Below are 26,450 nucleotides of genomic sequence, written 5' to 3' on the forward strand. Positions count from 1 at the left end.
TTTTATATGTAGATTATTATATATACATATATATATATATATATATATATATATATATATATATATATATATATATATATATATATAGAGAGAGAGAGAGAGAGAGAGAGAGAGATACATACATACCAAATATAAATATATAAATGTAAAACGTACATATAGTAACATGTGTTTTTATGTGCATGCACACACACACACACTGTGTGATCAGTTAACATGAGAATATTTTTTAATTTAACTTTGCCATGGCATGTACTCAGCAGAAGTTAGCAAGAAACACTGGAATATTTAAGGAATAGAGAAAAATAATAAAATCACCTAAAGAATGAATAATACAATTGAAGAAGAAAATAAAATAACAGAAACATCTGTAAATCTAATCTGGTATCCATGATACGAGAAAATGGAAAGGAAAAGGGAAGGCACATGATTTGTATTATATGAGGTATTGAGAAAAATACATCTGATGTTCTAAAAAAGTAAACATAAACTGTCAGTCTATTAATTGGAGTGTAAGGATTATAGAGTTCTCTGATAGGATGAGCAAAAAACAGACTCTATCTTTGGCTTCCAAAGAATGCAATATTGGAATGGGGGAAAGTAGAGAAGAACATGCTTGTGTTTGATTTAAATTGGAGGATTAGTATAAACCTATGATTTAAAAAATTACACTTACGCACTCACACATATTTCCCAACTTGTGCATTGAAAGAGCCTACAAGCAATGGTATCGGAGAAGCAGTGAGCATACTCGTCCCCTCTAAAAGATACCAGGGTATCTGAGTGAAATTGTAGATCTGGGGCAGGCTAGGCTCAAGTCCTAGATGAGCCTGGAACATATTGTCAGAAAGTAAGGAAGTAGTGCCATTTGCAACAACATGGGTGGATCTTGAGATTATTATGTTGAGCGAAATAAGTCAGAAAAAGTTGAGAACCGTATGATTTCACTGATATGTGGAATATAAAACTGAAAACAACAAAAGAACAAGACAGGGGCTGGCCCGGTGGCTCAGGCGGCTGGAGCTCCGTGCTCCTAATGACAAAGGCTGCGGGTTCGATTCCCACATGGGCCAGTGGGCTCTCAACCACAAGGTTGCCGGTTTGACTCCTCAACTCCCACAAGGGATGGTGGGCTGAGCCACCTGCAACTAAGATTGAACACAGCACCTTGAGCTGAGCTGCCATTGAGATTGAACACGGCACCTTGAGCTGAGCTGCCACTGAGATTGAACACGGCACCTTGGACTGAGCTGCCACTGAGCTCCAGGATGGCTCAGTTGGTTGGAGCGCATCCTCTCAACCACAAAGTTGCCGGTTCGACTCCCACAATGGATGGTGGGCTCTGCCCCCTGTAACTAACAACAGCAACTGGACCTGGAGCTGAGCTGCGCCCTTCACAACTAAGATTGAAAGGACAACAACTTGACTTGGAAAAAGACCTGGAAGTACACACTGTTTCAGGTCTTTCCAATAAAGAAAGGACTTTCCAATAAAGTCCTGTTCCCCTTCCCCAATAAAATCTTTAAAAAAAAAGAAAACCCAAAACAAAACAAAAAGAACAAGATGAATAAAGATACAAAAACTCTTGGATGCAGACAATAATTTAGTAGTTACCAGAGGGTAAGTGGGGTGAGGGGTGGTATATGAGGGTAAAAGGGATCAAACATATAATGATAGAAAGAGAACTGACTCTGGGTGGTGAACACACAATGTGATCTATAGGTAATGTACTGCAGAATTGTACACCTGAAACCTATGTAACTTTACTAACAATTGTCATCCCAATAAACTTTAATTAAGAAAACAAAAAGAAAAATAAAGTAAGGAAGTACTCTGAGAATGATGGGGACTTTTCAAAAGGACAAGCAGGCATCTTTAAAGGGGTCTGCTGGCCAAATCTGGGACAATCTGAATATCAAAAATAAATAATGACATTTCTGGATTAAAAATTCTTGAATAAAAGAAAGCATCTAAAGCCTTTTTTCCATGTCTCTTATAAAAGTGTCTTTGTTTGACTACACAGACACAGTAAACACTTACTTGTAACATGGGGGGTTAAAACTGGCTTGCTAAAGGCAATCTTACAAAGGTAAATGAAAGGAAAGTAAGTAGTCTTCTCAGTCATTCCTATTAAATCCAACTTTGACAGCTAACAATAAGAGAACTACACGAGTGGCTATGGATATGCTGCTTGATGTGGTATCAAAATAAAACCTCTATACAGTTTAGCAAAACCTTTATTTTTATAGTTACACTTTGGAAGCACAGTCCTTTTTAATTCTTGTCACATCTTCAACATTAATATAAATAAAATTTCAAGTATCTGCAGCAATCTTTCTTGCTCTAATAGCTGAAAATGAAATTCCTTTATGTCCAAATAAATATTTAAAATTGTTTGAATAGCATTAAAAGATGTGAACTTAAGTTAATGCTTTGACAATTTTAGAATTACATTTCTTATGAGCTAGAACATGGCATTCTTCCTGTTTCTTATGACATCCAACATAATCTAGTTTAGATAAGCAAATCAAGTGTGCCATATAATCCAATCCAAAGAGCTGATTAGTGCCCCCAATGAAATTGATCCATAAGTAAGAATTTCAAAGAGAGAAAAAAGGAAGGAAGGAAGGAAGGAAGGAAGGAAGGAAGGAAGGAAGGAAGGAAGGAAGGAAGGAAGGAAGGAAGGAAGGAAGGGAGTTTTACCATGTGGTCCAGGATATCCACTATACTCTTTAGCTTAATACTAAAAACAATACCAGGTAAAGGCTATTTTTGACTAAAAGTTTGTTTTGTTTTGTTTTGTTTTGTTTTGTTTTGTTTTGTTTTGTTGTTTTGTTGGCCAAGACATAGTAAGTCCTGATATTAACAAATATAAGATAAACAAAATATAATTACAAGAAAGAAGTTCCAGATATATTTTCAATATTTCAAAAGCAGACAAACATAAATACCTACTTAATTGTTGGTAATATTGTATGCAATTTGGTGACTTGCTTTTAGAATTAAAAGTTCTGCAAGACAAGAAAAACAAAATATTGCTTTTAAAATCTTAATTCTGGTTTTGTTCTCAGTGGAAGGAAATCAAGGGTCTTTCTTTCTTTGGTATTCAAAAGTAGTCCATTCTATAAGCTTTAGCAACTAATACAGTTTGCCACTGCAAAGCTTGTCAAAGTTATCTTTCTCTACAATGAATGTAACACCTCTTTAACATCACAATTTTAAATATGTATAAATATGAGGTGTGATCAAGCAATACTTTGAATGTTCAAATTAAAAAAGATTTATTACAGTAAAAGACACATTGTCATTAACCCCCCTTGCTTCGAACATGCTTTTCCATCTTTCTTGCCACTTTCTGAAACAGTTCTGGATGTCCTCTTTTGTGAGTGTCTTTAGTTGTGCTGTCATGGTTGCCTTGATGTCCTGAATCATTTTGACATTGGGGAAGAGCCAGAAGTCACACAGTGCCAGATCCAGTAAATATGGTGAATGAGGGCATACTGTAATGTTTTTATGTGACGGAAATTGCTGTATACAAGAAGCATCTGACACAGAGTGCTGTCATGATGGAGGATGATTTACAACACAACAAAACACACCTTCTCTCAACCAAAGCTCAGACCCGACTGACTGCACTGAACAAGTTGAAACTTGTCCCACACTGTTATTGATTCCACTCACCGCTTCCCATATTGAAGATCCCTGCCTTTCTGTTGGATGGCACTCAGCAGCACCATTCACCTTATTGTTTGATCACAACAGAAAGGCTCCGTGTCACACATCACTTCAGGTATGACAATTTCTGTCAAATGAAGACATTATGGTGTGTTCTCATCCATCTTATTCACTGGATCTGTTACCATGTGACTCTCACTCTTCCCCAAAGTCACAATGACCATGAAAGGTAAATATTTTGAATTGATCCAGGACATTAAGGCAGCTACGACAATGCAACTAAAGACAGGCATGAAAGAGGACTTCCAGAACTGCTTCAGATAGTGGCAAGAAGGATGGAGTAAGTGTGTTTGAAGCAAGAGGGAGTATTTTGAGGGAGATTAATGGCAATGTGTCTTTTATTGTAATAATTTTTTTTTATTTAAACATTCACCGTATTGCTTGATCACAACTCATACATTCACGTTTGCAAAAATATTCATATTCCTAATTCTCTGTGGGAAGTATATTACATAATCCACTTTTAATAATTCCTCTTCTTTTCACTTAAAAAATTCAAACTACTGTGAAAGTCACATTTCATTAAATATTTTTCATTTCATTAATTTTGTATGGTTAGCCAAAAAATAAGTTCATAAGATCTATCTATTAAAAGGGAGTGATTATATTATTTTTTAAATTGGATACAACTCCAGCTGTTAAATATGGAAAGATCTGGAACAGCTACTGTGTTTAGTTAAATGAAAAGGAAGGAAATAAAGAAGGAAATGTGAGAGAAAAATATATTACTAAATAAAAATAAACCCAGTCATGTATCTTGATAAGTGTAGAGTACTTAATATATACCTTTGATGTATAATTATTCTAAAAACTATACAGTACTTTCTCTATATAGTGAAAGCATATGGAGAGCTGCCAATATTTTAAAGGAAGAGATTCTCGTGAGTGCACATGAACAAGAAAAACAGTTGAGTTTCTGGTAAATATTACTCAAAAAATATTTGACTAGGGTGGCTGGATGTCTCAGCTGGTTAGAGTGCAAGCTCTTCACAAGAGGGTTGCCAGTTCGATTCCCACATGGGCCACTGAGCTGCGCCCTCCACAACTAGATTGAAGACAATGAACTGCTGCCGAGCTACCAGTGGGTCAGCCGGGTGTCTCAGTTGGTTAGAGTTACGAGTTCTTAACAACAAGGTTGCTGGTTCAATTCCCACATGGGATGGTGGGCTGCGCCGCCTGCAATTAAAGATTGAAAACAGAGACTGGACTTGTAGCTGAGCTGTGACTCCACAACTAGACTGAAGGACAACGACTTGAATTGGAGCTGATGGGCCTTGGAAAAACACCCTGTTCCCTAATATTCCCCAATAAAATTTTAAAACAAAAAATATTTGACTAAAATAATGACAAAATAATTTTTGACTAAAATAATGTTGACTAGTAAGGCAGTTCACTTATATTTCTAGAACGCGGAAAGTTTAACATTAAAATAATTATTATATTAATATATAATGATGTTAAATCATTACGTAATTTTAATAATTATGTGATAATTCTATAAAAGTATACCATTATAAACAAATGCTGAATTTTCATCTGTACTTTGTCTGTATCTATGTGGATGATCATATGATTTTTTTCCCTATTAATTAACATGATGACTTACATTCATTGACGTGTGAACATTAAACTAACCTTGCATTTCTGGAAAAAACCCACCTAGGTACTGTTGTCATATCCTTATTACTGCTTTATTTCATTAGCTAAAATTTTAGGTTAGTATTTCAGGCTTTGTTTTAAGATTTTTCCGGCCTCATGTGGCAGACAAACCAGACCCTTGCGTAGTCTCCATGTGCATGTGATTTGCTTCTAACTAAATAGTAGATGGGAAAGGTAACAGGATGTCATTCCCATCATTACATATGCATGTATACATACCGTGTTTCCCCGAAAATAAGACCTAGCTGGACAATCAGCTCTAATGTGTCTTTTGAAACAAAAATTAATATAAGACCCCATATTACATTATATTATATTATATTATATTATATTATATTATAAATTATACCTGGTCTTATAGTAAAATAAGACTGGGTCTTATATTAATTTTTGCTCCAAAAGATGCATTAGAGCTGATTGTCCAGCTAGGTCTTATTTTTGGGGAAACACGGTATGTGTGTACACATACTCATAGACACAGTTCACATACATGTGATATGTTATATATATATATATACATATATGTGTATACATGTGTGTGTTTATATATATGTATATATACATATATGTGTGTGTGTATACATATATATATATACACACAACATAGAGAGAGAGAACCAAAAAATATATAGAAAGGAAAATTTTAAGAAAGGAAAATTATATTAAAATTGTAATACTCAACATATACTAATAACAAAAGATGAATACAAGTCACGTTTGACTTCTGCAATTACAAGAGGTGCTCAGAGTGGTTACCATCAACGTCCAGACACTTCTGATTACAGCGAACTACTGCTTGAGCAATGTTGACCAAAGTGTTCACTTGTATACATATTTTTGACACCCTATTTTTTGGCACTCCCCCATATATTATATACCAGCAATCATGTGAGTTTGGAAGAAGACCCTAAGCTCAGGATCAAAATGCAGCCTGGCCTACACCTTGATTGCAGCCAATTAAACCCTGAATAAAGGATTTCTAAGTTGAATAAACCCATCTAAGTTACTCCCAGATTCCTGACACACAGAAACTGAAATACTAAGTGTGTTGCTTTAAGCCTCAAAAGTTGTGGTAATTTGTTACAGAGCAATAGAAAACTAATACACCTCATAATACACTTCTTGTTTCTAACTGTCTTTTAGAGATTTTAATAGTTGGTATAATTCCTTCCTTAAATGATTGTAGAATTTGCTGGTACTGGAAGTCATCTAGTCCTGGAGTTTCCTTTGTGAGAAAAATTTTATTGAAGATTCCATGTTTTTATTGTGACATATTATTTGCATTTATTATTTCTTGTGTTAACTTGGTTAAGGTGTGTCTTCCAAGGAATTTCTCTATGTAATCTACAGTTTTAAATTCATCAGCATAAATTGAGTTCAAATTATCTTATTATTTTAATGCATTTGTATTGTCTCACTTGTTTATTTTAACAAACCACTACAGAATTGTCAGATTTTTAGAAAACTAACTTTTAGATTTGTTTATGCTCTGTATTAAATATTTCTAGTTTATTAATTTTTACTACTAGATTCATTATTTCCCACTTTCTATATACCCTAGGTTTTATTTGCTCTTTTACTTCCTAGGTTCTTAAAATTAATGCTTACATCATCTGTTCTTAGCCTTTATTTTTTTCTAATATACATATTAATGCTATAAATTTTTGTCTAAGTGGGTCTTTAACTGTCTGGTACATGTTTCAATATGTAGTATTTCAATATCATGGAATTCAATTTGTTTTCTTATTTTTATTTGGAAGTCTTCTCTGACTTATGAGTTAATGAAAAGTATATGCCATATTTTCCAAAAAATTTCTATTTATAGATTTTTGTATTTCATTTTTTGCATTAATTTCTAGCTGAATTCTGCTATTGTAAGAAAATATATTCTGCATGATTTCAGTTCTTTGAAATTTGTTGAATCTTCCTATGTGGCTCAAAGTGGTCAGTTTTAGGAAATAAAGTATAGTATTTTCTATATATCACTGAAGACAAGCTTGTTTATTACATGCTCAAATTATCATTTTATAAAATTTATTTCCTTGTTCAGTCAGGTACTGTGAGAAGTATTAACATGTTCCACCATGACTGAGAGCATTTTTATTCTCTTTTTATTTCTGTTATTTTTATTTTCTATATTTTAAGTTTTTGTTATTAGGTGCATAAACATTTAAAATTTCTATCTCTGTGGTATACCAATTTTTATATTTAAGTATCTCTTTTTCATATTTAATTTTTTATGTTGTTTCTGTTTTCCCTGAATGACTATACTCATACTTCCTGATATTAATGTTGCCAAACACGTTTTTGTTTTTTTTTTGTTTTAACGTAGTATTATATGGTATGTTTTTCCTATCATTTTAGCTGCAACCTTTCTTTATTCTCATATGTTAGCTTTCTTTTATAAACTAAACATAGTTTTTACAAATTCATTCATTCAATCTTTATTTCACATTGACCATTATTTCTATTTATATTTAATGCAATTACTTATATACCTTTATTTAAAAGTTAGAATAATGATGTTGCTTATAATGTCAAATTTTAGTTAATTTATTGGCCTTATAGATGTAATATAAATTAAATGAAACCCAGTTTTTCTGGATAGGTATACGAACAAGATTTTTAAAACAGTTTTGTAGAAAGAGTTGTCTGTAAAAGAAAAACAGTAATTCACGTACATTACCCATTTTAATCTGTGATAAAGGAAAGGAAAAGTAGAGAAAATAACTAGCATTACAAAACTTTTCAATATAGTTCAATAAAAACATAAAAGGTTTCTATGAGGAAAATATTAGAGTATCTGGAAAATGTGTTGTATCCAGGAAATGATTTAGCAACTTTCAGAGGACCTTGGTGAACTCTTTTTTCAAATATTAAATTTTTAGTATTATAATTCTTCCACTTCTTTACAATATGTATAATTTTCTAAAATACTTCAATAGCTTCAAATATCTTTTTGAAAAATAATTGAATAGCCTATCATAAAATCTTTAAGGCATATGCTTATTATGTAGTGTTCTTGAATAAACAGATTTTAACTGAAAGTAAGAATTCTGCAGAATCTCAGCTTTAGATAATCAGATTCTTTTTTAAAGTGTCTATAGTCATCATAATTAATATTAAGTGAAAAAATGATATGCATGCAATTTCAAGCATTTACATTTTGCTGCTTCATGTTTCTCTGACTATGCATTTGAAAAAGAGACACAAGTTCCTCGGGAGAGATAGAAAGCAAGGAAGCCCTAATACAGCCTCCTCTGGAAGCCAGATGAGGGGAAAAGGGAAGATCTCTAGCCAAAGAAGATTGTAGTTTCTTATCCAGCGAACCTATGATGAATACTAATTGTGAAAAGAGGAAAACCCTCAGAAAACTTCCTCATCTTGCCAAAGGAGATAGAGAGAGAATCATCTCACTGGGTTCCCTGGAGAAACAACAGTAGCAGCCCAGCATCTGTGCAAGTCCTGTTGCCTGAGGTGATGCTGGAATTGCCCATCAGACACTCTTTCTTAGAGAGCCAGCTGAATGCAACCATAGCTCTTTCCTGGAATGGCCAGGCAAGCATCATCAGCCAGTAGCCTAATCTCATTGAGGTTGAATAGGAATTTAGTTGCTAAGCTGTACGAACACATGGAAGGTGTCTGGGGTTTCCTGAAAAAAGTAACCAATATATACTTCTAAAAAGATATATAAGAACCAGTTTTAATTTTATAGTCTAAATAACTTTGACAAGCTTTACAGTGGCAAACTGTATTAGTTGCTAAAGCTTATAGAATGGACTGCTTTTGAATACCAAGGAAAGAAAGACCCTTGATTTCCTTCCACTGAGAACAAAGATTTTAATTTGATGTAAATTAGCTCTTCAAAACCTGGTTCAACATTTACCTCTCAAAATAAGTTGTCCCAAAAAATAAAAATAAAATTCCTTAAAACACATTTATTATCATTATTTCCATATAACACAAAATTATTTATCTATATACCCTTATTTACACTTATAAATCATGGTTTTAAAAAAAACAATTGCGAATTAGAGTGCAAAAATCTATAGTACTGAGTCACCTTTTATTTTTTCTAAAGTTCCCAGAAGAGTACAAAGTATACAAGAGACACTACAAATCTATTTAAAAAAAAAAAACCTTAGTTTTACTTTACATTTTCATATTTTAATGAGCAATTATATGTATAAAGCTGTATTCATCTGTCTTTTCAGATAAACATCCTAAATTGTATGTATCTTTGATCAAGAATAAAAAATTTCACTTTATTGTGTTAGATAAGAACAGTCTAATTAGGTACCACCCTTTTGTTTAGTCAAGGATTTAAGAGACTAAAAAAAATCTGTCCTGTACTTTGTAAAAGGAGATGTACGTAGTTGTACATATATTTTATATATATTTATATTTACATATGCTATATATAAATATATACACATATACGCAAATAAATTTATGTGTAATAAAATTAAACAGAAATAGAATAGAAGGTAGGGAAAAAAGAACATAATACAAGTATGTACAATGTCTGTAGTTGAAATTATTATTATTTTGGACAGAATTATGATAGGTATTTTGGGGAGCAAAGGGATATAAATAAAAATAATTCATATTGAACTTAAAATTATATGATCAGAAAATTTATTATTTTAATGAATAATGTATTTCAATGTGCATTTCAATGTTTTATTATTATTAGCAAAAATAATAGAGCTGTGCAATATAACTTTGTAAGTTCCTGATTTATTTTACTTATTTGTCCTTTTTCATTAACATATTGGTTTCCCCTCAAAAAAATTTCAAGTATCTTTATTCTTATAGATTGACTACAAATTAACAGTAAGTTACAAATAAGAATCTATTTCTAATAAAGAGCTGTTTTATTACTCTAAGCTTCCCAAATAACTTGACCAATACTGGAAAAATCATTTCTAAAATGTTTCCTACCACATTAACCATCGGTGAAACAATATGCTGAGCGATCTCAAAAATGCTTGCCACATATAGTGTTATTCTAAACCCAAATTTCAGGTGTTAGCCTATGATTCGTATCTCTGCTCACTTTCATATTTAACATAATTTAAACTTTTGAAAATGGAAAAACGCATTCTAACGTGCCCTCCAATTAAGCAGTTTGTGTTGAAATGTAGGTGCATAAATAACTCTAATGAGTAATGCATTAATAAGAAAATACCTAACATGGAGATATTTTGTTACTAAATATACTAAGTATTAGATTTCTCATTATAAAATTCCTGCATAAGAAATATCTTTCATCATTTTGACTAAATATTCATGCCGCCAATATCTGAAGTACCTATTCTGACAAGTTAAAATGGTAATAAATTAATTAATTGACATAAAGTTGTTGATTTCTTTCTTCCCTATCCCCTATCCACACTGGTCTATAGGAAACAAACATCTGCTTCAGTTTTGTGCTTGTCCCCAAACCCAGGGGATACACATTAATTTCTTCTTACGTCTATTTCATGGACTCACGTGCTGATATAGCTGTTGAAAAAATATCCAAACACAGAGCTAACACTGCCTCCTTCTACCAGTCATCGCTTTAGGTCCACCCTCATTGGGCTGTGGAGAAGCACACCCTTTTCTCCTTCACAAGTAATACTCCTGCAGCACTTCCTACCAGCTGAGTCCTTTTCGGTCTTCTTTTAGAGAATCTAAAGGGGATGATTCACACTGGCATGACTGACACTGTTGCAGTTATCAGTTAGTAAGTCTGTGGAGAGTATGTGTAGCACTTCTCCATAGAGAGTATAGATACTAATTACCAGTGGTACTACGCTTTGAGCCTTTATATAAAATTCTGAATCAACAAAGTTCCAGTACACATTTTTTACTCTCTTATTTGTTGATGTTTGCAATACCTTGTTCACATTTTTTTTTCCATCTAACATCTATCAGTATCATCATTCCTGGTTCATTCATTTGCTCATTAAATATTTACTAAAGGCCTACTATGTGCCAGGCATTTTTCAGAGCATTGAGGGTGCGACTATAAATCAGACAGCTTTCAAGGGGCTTATATCTAGTAATGTTAAACATGATAAACAAGTGAGATATACAACATCCAAACTATATCCTTCTGATTTTATATCACTGGTTTTTTTCCCCAGAGGCCCATATTTGAAGTTATCTTTGAATCCTAACTATTACATCACTGTAAGATTCTTTTAATGCTGTTTTTGTTAAGATTTTTTTCTCTGCCATTTTAATTCTTACTACTGGGTTTCCCTGAAAATAAGACCTAACTGGACCATCAGCTCTAATGCATCTTTTGGAGCAAAAACTAATATAAGACCCGGTCTTATATAAGACCCAGTTTTTTTATATTATATTATATTACATTATATTACATTACATTATATTATATTATATTATATTATATTATATGTTATATTATATTACATTACATTACATTATATTATACCCGGTCTTAGATTAATTTTTGCTCCAAAAGATGCATTAGAGCTGATGGTCTGGCTAGGTCTTATTTTCAGGGAAACGGTACTACAGTACTACTACCATAGCTGAAGTACATCTATGTAATCTCATTCCAGAATTATTATAACAGCTTCAATCTCTTTCTTCATGCAGTGTTCTACTACTGGTATCATTTTAAGTGCACAAATGTGATCCTACATATCATGTGGTTAAGAACATTTATTCTCATTCATTCATTCAGCAAATATATACTGAGGAACTCTTAAGACAGGTATTATTCTAGACCCTTGGAAAGAATAGTGAACAAAAGAGACAAAGCCCCTAACCATAGGGAGTTTATAATCTAGAACAAGAAAACAAACATTAAACACACAAAAGAAGGGAAAAAATATGGGTTGTTCATGGATGATCTCTCTGTTAAAGAAGCATTTGAACTGAGAACTAAAGAAAGTGAGAGAATAAGCCATGGGAGTACCTGGAGAGAACACAGCAAGCAGAAACAATAATAAGTTCTTGTCTGGGTAAAGAAATAGCTAGAGTGTCGGTACAACTGAGTGGAATGAACTAGGAAAGGATCCACAGGTTCACCATAACTATTTAGAAGAGACTGATCGTGAGCAGCTAGAACATTCATTCTTGTTTTCAACTCTGGTAAGCAGTCCTTGATGGGATGCATCAGTAACCTATTTACAGTCCTAACAAGGCACTTTTTCCCATTTCTATTAGCCAGAGATGGGTATTTCTTTTGAAGGAAAGCCTATTCATCAGGGTTGAATCAGTTACACTCTTCTTATTGTTAATATCTAGCTGGCTGCTATTAACTACTCCAATTATTCCAAGTTGGACTGGTATAAACCTTCCCATTAATATATCCATGGCTTCAGTACCCCCATCCTAGAGATCAAGTTTAGTGACTACAGTTAGGGATCTGCATCTCTGGAAACTTTAAGTGGCTCTGATGTTGCCGTATCTGTTATTAGCAGCAGTGACAATGAGCATAAGGATATTTCAATTACTGATGAACCAAAGAATGAGCTCTCTGATTTGAAGCTCATTATACTTAGGTTGATCGCCTATAGACACCTTGGTCATTACTGGCAAAACCACAAATGTCAGACTGACAACGCTAGGTGAAAACAATCTAAAGATGAATTGGTTCAAGGCTTACTCCTTTTTTACTTCCTGAAATCCTTTCTTTTTCATTTTTAATTTCTTGTCAAATTTCATCAAAATCCACGTAAAGATTATTTTCGGTGTGAAGAAGTTTACTCCATTTTTCTGCTTTAACACCATTTTCTTCTCCTGTTAGTTTCCATTAATCTTCAGGTAAAACATGAACAAGCTACAGAATGAGAGGTCTTCAGGTGACAAAGACAGTGCCTCTGGGAAGCAGTTCTTCCCATGAGGCTTTCGAATACCGGGGCCTTTCCACTGCACTTTGATCCCACCACAACCATCTGAGGCAACTGGATGGGATGATGGCGGCACCCATATAGTTGAAGGCATCCTGGAACTTGTTGATAACAGGAATTAGTGCCTCCATGATTCCGAAAACATGGAACCCCCCACCCGACAGATCGCAGCAATGAATGGGGCCAGGGCCTAGAGCCAACCTCCTTCCTCCTGTCCTCAGAAGCCAGCACCCATTGCAATCCCCTTACCGCTTCTTTCATAATTCAGCTCTCGGAAATTGTTTACTGTAGCCATTGAATCCAACTCTTTCATTTAACCTTTCAGGCCCTGGAAAATTGATTCTACTGGAATTACTCCACTAAAATTACTCTCACCTAGAACCCTTTTATCTTCTTCTTGCTAAATTTCAATGGGTACTTTGTTCTTGAACTCTCAACACCGTGAAACTGCTAACAAACACTTTCCCCACCCTCTCCTGATCTCAGCAGTCATGATTCCACATCTTCCAGGTATTCCTTCCTTGTATCCATCTTTGTTTTATCTTTTTAGGAGGCATACATGTCCTCCCATCTTTCCCTTTCCTTTGATCTTTATTTAATGCTTTTCTTCCTCAGGGAAGAACTCTCCTATATTCTGAATTATCTTATTTTCTCACTCAGAATACATTTTTGGGGGAGGTCAAGGGAATGACTTCATCAACTCCAATAGCCACAATTAACTACTCTATATATCTAAATCAATAGCTATAAACTAGATCTCACCGTTAAATTCCAAAATTGTTTATATATTCCCAACTCTTTCAGTGCAATTCAATGTGTCCCAAACTGAACTCTTTATCTCCCTTCCAAAAATTCTCTCTCATGGGACTCTTATCTCAATTGCCAAACCAGAAAGTTCAAAAGTCAGCCTTGACTTTTCAATAAGTCCTATTCTCCTCCCTCCAAACACCTACCAGTTCTGTGTATTCACTATGTCCTTAATATCTCATGAATCAATCCATCCCTCTCCATTCTCACTGTCACTCTATAGGCTCATATTAATAATTTAGTTTTTTACTCAAAATAGAATGTTGACTTTCTCCTGTGACATCACCTTCAATTAATTTTATACTATAGTGGGACAGACCCCCCCAAAAAAGGTTACCATATTATTTTCATCATCATGCTTTGAATGATTGCAAGAGCCTTTTTACGGGTATCTTTCATTTATCCTTTTCTCTAAACCACTCTCCAACCAGAACCAAGAAAATGTTTCTAAAGGAAAGAGCTGATTAAATGCATCTTCTGTTTAAAAACTGTAGTGGGTCCTCATGATCCTTAGTATAGGAATTTCCTTCCATGAAACGTCTTATTTCTTCCCCTGACAGACTTGTACCTTCTGTCTCATCACTACTTCCTATTCTCTAGCTTATTTCATACTCTAGCCACACTGTTTCCTCATTTTTTAAAACCTATGTAGATACTACTTCCTCAGCTTACAATACCATGCCCCATCTTCCTTAGTTGGCAAACTTCAACTCATGCTACATTAACAAGTTATTTCCTTTTATTTACCTTCCGTGATTCTTGATTCCTTGATTCTTTTTAATCCCTCCAGTTGAACTATATAATCCTCTTACTTTCACCACATCCTGTGCTTATTTTATACTGTAATTGGTTTTTACCAACATGTCTACTTCACTATATTGTAAATTCCGAAATGAGAAAGTGTATTGTTTATCACTGTATCTCCAAAACCTAACCAAATGTCTAGCACGTAATGTACACTCAAATATACACTGAATTCTGACTAAAAAAGAAGACAAGAGTGAAAGTAACTAATATAGAAATGTAACATTCAGGTAGAAATAAATTAAATTAGGTCATGATTCAAATTCACATTTTTTTATTCCCTTATATTTTGGAACAAATGAGTACAACATTGGCTGTTTTGGAACAATCAAAATAAAATCAATTTTGGAGACCTTCAAATTTTAAGATCCTGTATAATTTAAAAATATATAACCTGGTTTAAACAGCACCCTCAGGAAATTAAATTGGTTTTCAATTCTGTGGAATGTTTACTCAAATTGCTAAGAACCATCAGGAAGACCATTAAAATGAGAACAGAAAGTACAAAATACGAAGTGTACAATTTTGGTTCCTTAGTGGGGAAAAAATTAATAGAGCTGGAGAATGTTCAGGACAGTGTGCACATCAAACCCAAGGATAGGAATTAAATAGGGATTCACTTTTTAATCACACTCTAGAAATATAGAGGACCATTAGCATCCAGATAAAGGAACTTAGAACAACTAAAAGTACTAGCTTGTGTAGAAAGCAAATTTATAGATCTTATTACTCCAAGGTAACAAACAACAAGGAAAGTACTGAATACCTCTAGTGCCATTCCTGCTGTAAGTTCTGGATGAGACAATGAGGTGAACTTGACGCAAGCACCAATCACAGCACTCTGAAATAGCACACTTCCACATCTGACCAAGGTGTTCAGGAATATGTTTCATGTAGTCTAAGATTTGGCCCACATTACTGCTTATTATATTTTGTCTATATTAACCCTTAAAATGAATCAGAAACAGTAAGAAAATAGTCACTTAATAATCAGCATGTTTCTTAAACCCAAATAAAAAGAGAAAAGTCCCCTCATTGTGTGTGTTAGTCTGCTTGAGTCTACCACTAAGCTTAACATTTGTGGCCATACTGAGCTACTAAATCCCACTGTAGACTTAAACCTAGCCCACAATTTGGGACAAATCCTGGCTCCCAGACAAGGTTTGGCCAATACCTCTAGGTCATTGGCTCACTGGCTCAAGAAAGGACAACAAACTGTCACATTACTAGTTTCACCTGGACCTGCATATCCACAGCTCTCCAGATACCAGGTACAGCTGGTACAGCTGAATAAGAGTGTTTATACTTTGAACCCTAATTTTTCAGAATCTGAAATCCTCTTGGCTATCTGAAGCTGACTTACTTCGACCATATCCTGGCCTTCCTAAAGCTGAATGACAATTTGATCACCTGGGACACCCCCAATATCTTATAGTTCATAAGTTTTTCACATTTTACTATTGCTAATATTTAAAACACTATGGCAAAATGGTTTATTTTTAAAAAGCACCAGTTAATAATATTTTACCCTTTAGATTTTCATTGTCTGTGTTCTTTCCTTTTATTTTTACATATAAATATATGCTATGTTGTTCCACTAGAGGTTAATCTGTGATCCAATTTCTGTAAATGAAAAACATATGCAGAATGCGGAATATCTCATATAATTTTTCAAAGATAATTCTAAGTTAACATTTAACAGGTAATATTTTTCTCACTGATAGAATGTATTTTCTGTGATAACTACATGATTTAGAAAAACCTGCAAGTTTTATTTGCTGCAGCAACTAATTTTCAGTTTCTGAATTAAAAAACAAGCTTCTTGAAGTCCTTTACATGAGGAAGGCATTATAAAACTTCTTGAAATGACCCTGAAAATCATGAATGCATGATTCTTTCATTTATTAGCATAAAAACTGACACTACTTGAATTTTTAAAATACCTAGTTAGCAATTATTATTAAAAATATTAACGCAAACTATATTCCTGGAGTTCCTCAAATTTATTCTTGCCAGGTATGCAAATTTATTTATAATGACATTTTCAAAATCTGACACATTTATATATGCTTGCTATTTGAAAAAGTGCAAAATTCACCTTTTTCTAATGCTTCAGAATAATATTTATATCTACTTACAGTACATTTTGCAATTTTTAAATACACCATTTATATTTAAAGATGTATCTGAGATTCCTATTATACTGACAAAGAGAAGAGTCCACAGTCATACATCCTAATAAGAGACTATTCATTCAGCATTTTATATATTTTGTTCAATGAGTGAAAATTATAGGACTTTGAATTTCTTACCAATGAAAATTTCATCACAAAAAGGGTTTAGAAATAGAGTTAATATTTATACAAAAGGCACAACTTTAGAAATGGATAATTGATAACATTACTTAGATGATCTATTACAAGCCATTTTTTTAAAAGACAGAAAAATAACATAAAACTTCAAATGGATTTAGGTTATGTACAATGTAATCTGACTTTCAGTTTTCTAACTCCCAGGCAAAAACAATAGCTTTATTCAAAGCTTTATTTTTAAATGACTGAAGTAACCCTAGGACACTATTACCATTTCACCTTCATACTTAAGACTACTTTATAGAAGCTTTAAAGAAGACTGAAAATGATTTTATTACATAGCTCCTGGTAATATGCTCCGGATTGCTCTTTAACAATGGCAGACACTAAATTTATGTGTACTTTTACCATTCCCCTGCCCAATTTCCTAAACTCTTCTGCACTCTTAAATTTGCAAGATGCTTTCCACTCTACAAAAAGTTAAAAAGTAAGCACAATCATTAAATTTCAGAAAATGTAGGTAGCAGTACAAATACCCATAATCATGGCAGAACATGGCCAAGAGAGAATCTCTATCTTCAAAATATTATCAATTATGTCTAAAGAGAAAAAAAAGCAAACATACATATATGTAACACACACACACACACACACACACACACACACTTCACTTTTAGCTAACAGGAATGACGTTGACTAAATCTGACTTCAGGACACCATCTTTTTTTTCTGTGACTTTTTTCCCCTGCAAGGGACTTCTTTCAATAACTAGGTTTTATGTGCACTCCATCTTTCATATTTGGAAAGATGTTTTCTCAAAAGGGCATGATGAACTAAATTATTTTAACATGTAAACCATGGGTAAGAGTTTTATCACCACTTGTAGAAGAGAGGTGTTCAGGGATAAATCCTTTTAAAACCAACTGATTTCTACTTGTAGAATTCTTTCAGGAATCAGTGAACCGGTGAGGAAATTATTTTGAAGGAAATAGATTTACTTTTCTAATAAAAGTTAGATATTATGTACAAACATTGTACAGGCAACTCAGTGAAATTACATCACATAAGCAGTCACCTGTACTACTTACAGGACTGGCCATAAATCCTGTCACAAGGCACTTCCTGGGCAGACTTACATTTCAACTTGTCTTATACTACAATGTAATAGCTCAGGGACTAAATACAAGCAACTATCTGAAGACAATACTTTTGTTTTGCATCCATGAATAAACTCAGAAAGCGAAAATAAAAGGAAGGTAAAGGATTAACATACGTTGTTTAGCCTACTTTTGAAGCACTTTGATAAAGATTAGATAAGATCAGGAGACACATGAGAGGGAGACAGGAGAGAAAGAGCTACAGTTGAAAGTTATCTTTTTAACGTCTCACTGGTGTTTTAATATAATATGTACTTCACCTGGATATCTAGATGAAGTATAGCCAAAAATTGATAACATGGGGTTCTATATGTTCCACATTAAACCACACAGTGCCAAGTAAAAAGCAAATGGTGATAAAAATTAATGCATTGACTATTTGTTGAAATACATTGAATCTTAGTACTTTAGATATACAGCACAAATTCATGTTTGTACTTCAAACATGAAATCACAGGAATATTATTTTAATCAATGTTTTCTGAAATGAGACATCACATAAAGGACCAAGATGTTCTAATACTAGACTATCAATTGCTTCTTATTGCTTAAAAACGGCAATCGTTTAAAACTTTAGAACACTTTCTCTAATTTTCTAGAAGCTTCCTGGATAAAATATGAAAGAAACAGCAATATCAAGAATCAATAATGTTGATTAAATGGGCTGATAAAATAAATTTTCTCAGTAACTAGAAAATGAATTGCAACCCAAATCATACACTCATACTTACAGTGGTAACTCCCAAGTCCCAAAGGATTATAACTTTTGGAGTAGCTCATTAGTAGGACATAAAAGTATCTGTATATTCTAAGAAAGCATTTATTTTATATTTGGAGTCAATATATGGAGATGAATTTTATGAGTTATTAAAACTTTTTAAAACACCAAATGACATGACAAAACAAGTTCACCCTTTTATATTAGTTACTGCAATAGCTATATATTTCAAAAAAGCTACCTAAATGACAAATTGTATACAAGTAACTATCTGATGATCTGGTGTGTACATAATTCAATTCGTCAACAGTTAAATTTAATGAAGAAGCTAACTTACCGGTGGATCAGCCCCCTTAGAACCAGTCAGACCTCCTGTTAGGGATTCGATATCCTGAAAAGGGGAGAGGTGTTGATTGTAAAATGCTACTCAACGGCATGGAGAATTTCCCAATCCCACAGAGTAATATTTTCTTTAAGCTACAAACTTAGGGCAAATTGGTTTTGTTTTCTTTTTAAGTAATCTTGCTATACAAATGCTATATAACTAACCTGTATCTAAAAATTTAGATATTCTCTCCAACTCTGTACAATCAATAAAAAGAAAAAAAAATACAAACAGACTAATTATTCCTGAAATTTGCAAAGAAAATGGCTCTAGGTAGGAGAGCAGATGTTTTGTTCTCTAAGAAGCTGAAGTGAGGACAGAAAATAATAAAGAAAATTTAATGAAACTGCAATTTAACATAATATTCGCAAGAATATTAATTCCATGGAAAATACTGAACTTCCAAAATTTTTCAATTATTTATAGCCCACTCTGTTACTATACATAAAAGATGAAAAATATAAAGATAAGGATAGATAACCTATTCTTTTACACAGATCAATGTCTAGTCCTGTCAGTATCCAAAGAGTAATCATTACCTGGGTAATGATTATAATTATTAAAGTTATCACAGAGAAATGGGTGATTCCTGTGACAAACCGGACAGCATGCACCCTGTCTACAGGGGCAACCACAACAGCTCAGCCTTATCCCATTGTAAGGCTTTGGTTCCAGGGTTACCAATCATACGACTTTCAAAAGAAGCTAGAATTCCAGATTTTTAAACAAAATCTCTCAGGATTCTAAGGTTTGCAACTGTTTTAATTTTTAGATCACCCTCGCACACCCCCCAAATGAAAAAAAGCTAAAACAAGTCTGTTTGCTCAAAGGCTGCTGGATAGGAGTTTGAGGCTAGATTGGAAAGTCACACTTTTTGCTAAAAAGTTTCTTGTGACCCTGGTCACTTCTTATCTGTTTGCATCTCACTGTAAGTATAGGGTTGAGGAAACTGTTGAAATACAATTGCAGTTAAAAGGTCAAAAATGAATCATAATTGAGTAAAGATAGAAAGAAAAGAAAATTAGATACTTATGATCGGAGAAACAACACCTTGATATCAAGAAGATTTATGCTACTACTTCACTTGGGACTCGATTGCATCGTTTCCCTGATATCTCAAAAATGAGGAACTACTCTTTCTCCTCCCCCATTCTAGTTCCAAAAATGGTTTATAAGAATCTCTTCAAATGCTGCAGGCACCTGACTAGAGAATTAAGGCAATTTAGAATCAGGAAGATAACATGGTAGAGTCTAAGTCCTTGCTTCTCTCATTTGGGCAATGTTTGAAACTAGATGTTCTTCCTGCTTTCAACTTCAAGAGAGCTTCTGGCTCTTAAAAACTAAAAGATCCTATTTAATATGTCTTCATTACTAAGTCTATTTTTAAAAGGCCCTCTCTCTCCATCCTGTTGAAATTCTTTATTCCAACAGTGCGCATACTATAAACAACAAATCACCTAAATTATTTGCTCTTACATGTTAATATTCCTATTTGTCATCTGAGTAAATTATGTCCTTACATAATAAAAGTAAAGCATAAAACATATTTCTAAGTTGACAAAATATTCCTTTTTAATCCAAAGGTAAAATACAAATTAATAAGTTGTTTTAGAATGTTATGAAATGAACTGAAAAAATTTGGTAGTAAAATGGCTAAAATATTATATTAATAGAACTTGAAACACACAGCCCATTCTCCTGTTATGACCATGACAAAAAAAGTTATATTCATATGGAAGATTTCTTCAAAGTACATTTAAAATGAAAGAAAATGATGTTAAGTACATTTTGAGTTAAGTACATTTTGAGTTAGAAAGCTATGAAGAACTGAAGGTTTTAGATTTTCTGATGGTGTTACCCAAGAGACAATAGAGAAATTGATTCAGATGAAAAGTATTTTAGCAATTTAGTTGATGCATTTTGTTGAAATTTGTTGATGCAAATTGTTGAAAGTTCTATCATGAAGACTTCTTGCTATCACAGATAAATTGGGCCAATTTTCAGATTTCTAAAATTTTAAGCTTTTGACAATATTCATGGTCTTGAGAAAAATAAAGCAAAAGTAGAATTTAGAAGCTGAGTGGAAGTGGCTTTGATATTTATGGTTTTAAATTGTTGAATTAAAGCAAATTATGAATTTGTGGCTCTAAACAGTACATATGTACATTTTTGTTCCATATATTCTATTATTTGAAAAACAATGTTTGAGCTTTTGCTCTAGCTTGAGTATAAATTTAAAAAGAGTGTCCTACTTGGACAGACACCAAGGTTAGACATGGCTTATCTCTCACTTGATGCGAAAAGAAAATTTTCAGGTGTGAATAATGAGCATAAGTGTGCATGAATGCATTTATGTGGTAAATTAATAGGTGAAATAAATCCTTTGAGAAACTCTGAACACAATTAAAAGCAAGTCAATAATTTTGATGGTTATTAAATATTTTATCTGCAAAATGTAACTAAAATATTTGACAATTGTGTCTCTCTTACTATTTAAATGTCTTTTTATATAGATAACAACAAAAAGAGACATGAAAAAGTAAATACATTGATATCTTCGAAAGTTTTTAAACTGAATAATGTAATGTTTGATCAGAAAAGTTGAAAACAAACTCTGTTCATTTAAATTCAATAGCTAATAAAAATAGCTACTACTTAACCAAACATTTACTATATGGCAGGCATTCTCTAAATGCTTTATATATATTATAAACAGCCTTATAAGGGACTTACAGCAGCCTTATAAGTTAGTTACCTCTTTTCTCACTTAACAGATTAAAAGCTTATATACATACCCAACATCGTATTGCTATTAAGTGGGGTTACAAAACATATTTGCATGGCTCCAAGCCTATATTTTTCATACCAGTTGTAAAGGCACAGCTTCCTGGCATCCTAGTGACCTCGCATATATCCCCACAGGCTATTCAGCTAGGCTAAACCATAGGCTGGCCTGAGTCCTGGAGGGATGTCCTGTGAGCCTCCCAAGAAAGTGACAAGGTAGGTAGTCTCATGAAGAACTTTCACATGGCTGTTTAGCATTCTCCTCCTTCACACCAATGAGGCATGGAAATTTCTACCTCACTATCCCCGCCCCAGATCCTGCTCAGGCTATCAAACTGCTTGGGTGCAATACGGAAATGGGTGCACCACTCTTACTGTCTATCATCTAACACATCCAATTCAGAGTTGTCCTGTAGAAAGACGGACCAGGGCCAGGAGTAGAGGGATTGCTGACAGTGCAAAATTTAAGGAGGCATTCATTCTAAGGGCCATAAAAATGCTAACCCTGCACTTGCAGGACCCTGAGACTAAGTGCCTCCTTAAATGTTGTGCCCTAGCAGCTTCATTCTTAGAGTCCTGCAAGAACAGGGCTGGCAGTTATACAATCCTGGAAATGAGTGACTCCTTAATCTTTGTGCTCTAAGCACCTTACTCATCTCATCCTCGTCCTGGCCCTTCTAGGGACCTGGAAAGCTGACGCCACAGTGACCTTACTTATGCTGTATACACAATAAACTCTTTAAATCCATTTGACTCACTGTCTCCTTCCCAGTCAAATCTATAAAAGTGTGGCCAGCTAACCTGGCCCCTGCCTGTATGCTGTTGCTCAGAGACTGCCTGCTGCCTACTACCAGTATTGCATACCCTCCATTTCATGGGTTGTTGTCATCTACACAGAAAGAAACAAACTAGCATCTATTAAGTATATAATCAAGTTTATTTCTTGAAATGTCAGGTAATGAAAGTTTCACTTCCTTCTCCAAGGTGTCAAATACCTAAGTGCGATTATTAGCCAGTCTCTGACACATACTCTGTAGTCAGTCTCTTTTAATACTGAGAAGCGCTGCCTCTAGGAAGGAAACCTGGCATCAAAGGCTGACCCCTGCATCAGAAGTCTTAAAGGTTGGAAGGTTGACCTGCAGTTGGAATGAGGCAATCAGTGTCACAGCTCTCAGTGCAGTGAGATGGGAGGGCAGCCTGGGGCATAGGTATCACCTCAGCACAGGTTTAAAATAAACACGTTGTGCTTCACTGATGCTGTGGGTTTCCCAACTGTATCGACTTTCCCTATGGTCTCAGGCTCCAAGAGTTCACATATTTTCCCTTGACAGACAATTTGAATGACAGAGCTATAGGGAATCATGTGGTTGTCAGTGCAAGTCATTACGGTCAGATGTTGTAAGCCCGGCTTCCTCTGTGTGGAGGTGGGAAATGGGATTTTGGGGCTCCTTCGGGGCTATTGCTGGATCCTTATTCTTATCCCTGAAGAGTAGGATCCTCCATTTATGGTCAAGAAAAAGATATTAAAGTAGTTTTGGTGTCAAATACATTGAAAAAGAAGAAAATAAAATTCTAAATAATTCATTGAATCTAATGATGCACGTGCCATAAGACCCAGAACATTTTAAAACCTCATAGTTACATTTAAAGGTAATATTCAGTTTTCAAGTATTTATCTTCCAAAAAGTGACTTTATATAATACGAAAATATTTAAAGCATTACAGTGTTATTACCAGCTATGTGTGTTTTAAAATTTGATTTATGCATATTTATAATCTGGGACTATTTTATAAATTATTTGAGGAAAGTGAGTATATCTCAATATAGAGTGCATTAAAGAGAGTATATTTCAATTCATGCATTAAACAATCTATCAAAAATGTATCAGTGCAGCGAACTTAACATAAAATAGGAAAATAACAACTATTTTTATTGAATGATTGTATTTAAAATTTGTTTCAAGGTCTTTAAAAACACCTGGTTGAGATATTTTATGTTTGTAGAGAAGGTTGCACAAACATATATTCAAAATATCAAAATCAAGCATTTCTCCCATCCCATTTATAGAAAAAAATCCTCAACATATCCCTCATCTCCTATTATCTCATGATGCAGGCTTTGTCCCCACTACTGCCCCTTTGTCCCCTTGATCACCGCCACTGTTCTTATCAAGGTTGCCAATGAGATCCAATTGGCTGAGTCAATTGCCAATGTTCCATTATCATTGTTCTTGATCTCTAAGCCACAATGGACCACACCATCCTCCTCGAAATACTTCTTCTCTTGGCTTCCATTTAGTTTCACCTTCTAAATGATCTAATTTAGTACCACAGCTTTAAGTACAATGTATTCTGATGAATTCTGAATTTATAACGTCAGCCTCAATTTACCCTCTGAGATCCATACTGCTACTCCAATCTCCACTTGAAAGTATAACAGTCATCTAAAACTTAATAATGCAAAATCAAGCTTGATTTTCACCTGAACCCTTTCTCCAAATTAGGCTCCGGCTCTAGTGTTCTCCATCTTGACATCACCATTCACCCTGTTTCTCAGGTCCAAATCCATGAGCGAATCCTGTCAATTCCCTGTTTAAAATATGGCTTAAATTTGACTATTCCTTACCACCTACATTCCTATCATTCTAACCCCTTGGACCATATCAAAAATATCATTTCCTGGGACTACAGAAATGCTTGCTTCCTAATTGTTGGCCCTGCATCCGTCGTATCTCCCTACCCCCATATAGTCTCCACACAACAGTAAAAACTATCCAATCAGGTAGGCCAGATTACTCTCCTGACGCAAACCTCCCAAGGGTCTGCCATTACCCTTAGAATAAAATGCAAACTTGTTACTCTGTCACGCAATGCCCTGTCGTGATCTGGTTTTGGCCCTCACACTGATCCTGGTTTTTGCCATCATCCCTCTCTCTCTCCTGCCATCCAGTCCCATTGGCCCCACTGCTGTTTCAAGTACAGTCCAAATATCATTCCTATCTCAGGGCCTTTGCACATGACTCTCCTGCTTAGGATGCTCATTCCCTAGATATGCTCCTCCTTAACTCACTTCATTCAGATCTCATTTTAAATATCAAAATCTCAGACTTTCCCTAACTGTCTAAATCAGTGAAGGTTATACCCAGAAACAAATGGCAAACTCAAAAACACTATAAAGGAGTGTTTAATAAAATACTTTGTACATGTAGGGAAGGTTTAGTGGATCCACAGGAATAATGAAGCGCAGGGACTAGCAACAGCTGGAAGTCATAACCACCCCCAGCCCCAAGAAGTAAGGTGAAAGCTCTGTTGTCCAGAGTCCAGTAAGGAAGGGTTGAACACCTCTCATCAGCCTCTAGAATGCTTGCAACACAGGGGAGGCTCAATAAATACTTTTTGAATGGATGACTGACTGACTGAATAAATAAAGCTTATAAAACCATTTTTTATACATAAAAAAGCTAAGGCTCAGAGGATATACATGATAAAGTAGTTCTCATTTTTGTATAAATGTAGCACTTGGAAAGCATGGCTCCAGGCAACAGTGGCTGCACAAATTTTTATGCAATGCCTGAATGAACAAACTAAGGAATGACTTGTCCAAGATTACACAGCCGGTGACTGCTGGAAAGAAGCTTTAAAATCAAAAAATGCCAAAACCTCAAGCCCAGTGCACTTTCTATTCTATTCTATGTCATTAATGAGACGTACTCCTAAAGCAAAATGCACTCAACTCTGTATTATCTCATCTTGAGGCAGTAAATGCCTATACATCCCAGGGTTTCTAGTTCACAAGAAGGAACATATACAAAATAATTAAATAGGCAACAAACAGTGTTAAATTTATCTTCTGGCAAAATAATGCCAATACTTCAGATTACAGACCCGATACCTTAATCATTGTGAACAATGAATAAATCAGTGCTTGAAAGCTTTGTCTAACATATGTGCTTAGTATTAATAAATAGTTCAAATACACTCAATTAAAAATCAATAGTTTATATTTATGTAACAGCTCATAGTTTGTAGGTTCGCAGCACTGGGAATGAGTAAGTCAGAAGAAAAAATTTAAAAAAAAATCATTCAGCTTTTCACATGATGCTTAATAGAAACAATCCTTCATTACAGAACACCACTTCCTTGAGGCAAGCATCCAAATAATAAAGCTGAGTTTGTTAATGAGGCATCTTCCTCCTCAAGCAGACTTAAGCTGTT

The 26,450-nt window shown here is 34.2% G+C and overlaps 1 protein-coding gene across 10 annotated transcripts in view; it reads right to left on the reverse strand.

Annotated features, from left to right (window-relative positions):
* PPFIA2 (PTPRF interacting protein alpha 2) overlaps positions 1-26,450 on the reverse strand; it is a 463,335-nt gene that overhangs the window by 365,363 nt on the left and 71,522 nt on the right. For 7 of the 10 annotated variants that reach the window (XM_081060602.1, XM_081060606.1, XM_081060596.1 and 4 more), the window contains one exon: positions 19,404-19,457. The exons of the other annotated variants lie outside the window; for them this stretch is intronic. In XM_081060602.1, the coding sequence (XP_080916728.1) occupies positions 19,404-19,457 (54 nt within the window). The remainder of the gene's footprint in view (positions 1-19,403; positions 19,458-26,450) is intronic. 10 annotated transcript variants of the gene reach the window in all.

Source organism: Rhinolophus hipposideros (genome assembly GCF_964194185.1).
Source record: "Rhinolophus hipposideros genome assembly, chromosome: 9".
NCBI classification, from domain to species: domain Eukaryota; kingdom Metazoa; phylum Chordata; class Mammalia; order Chiroptera; family Rhinolophidae; genus Rhinolophus; species Rhinolophus hipposideros.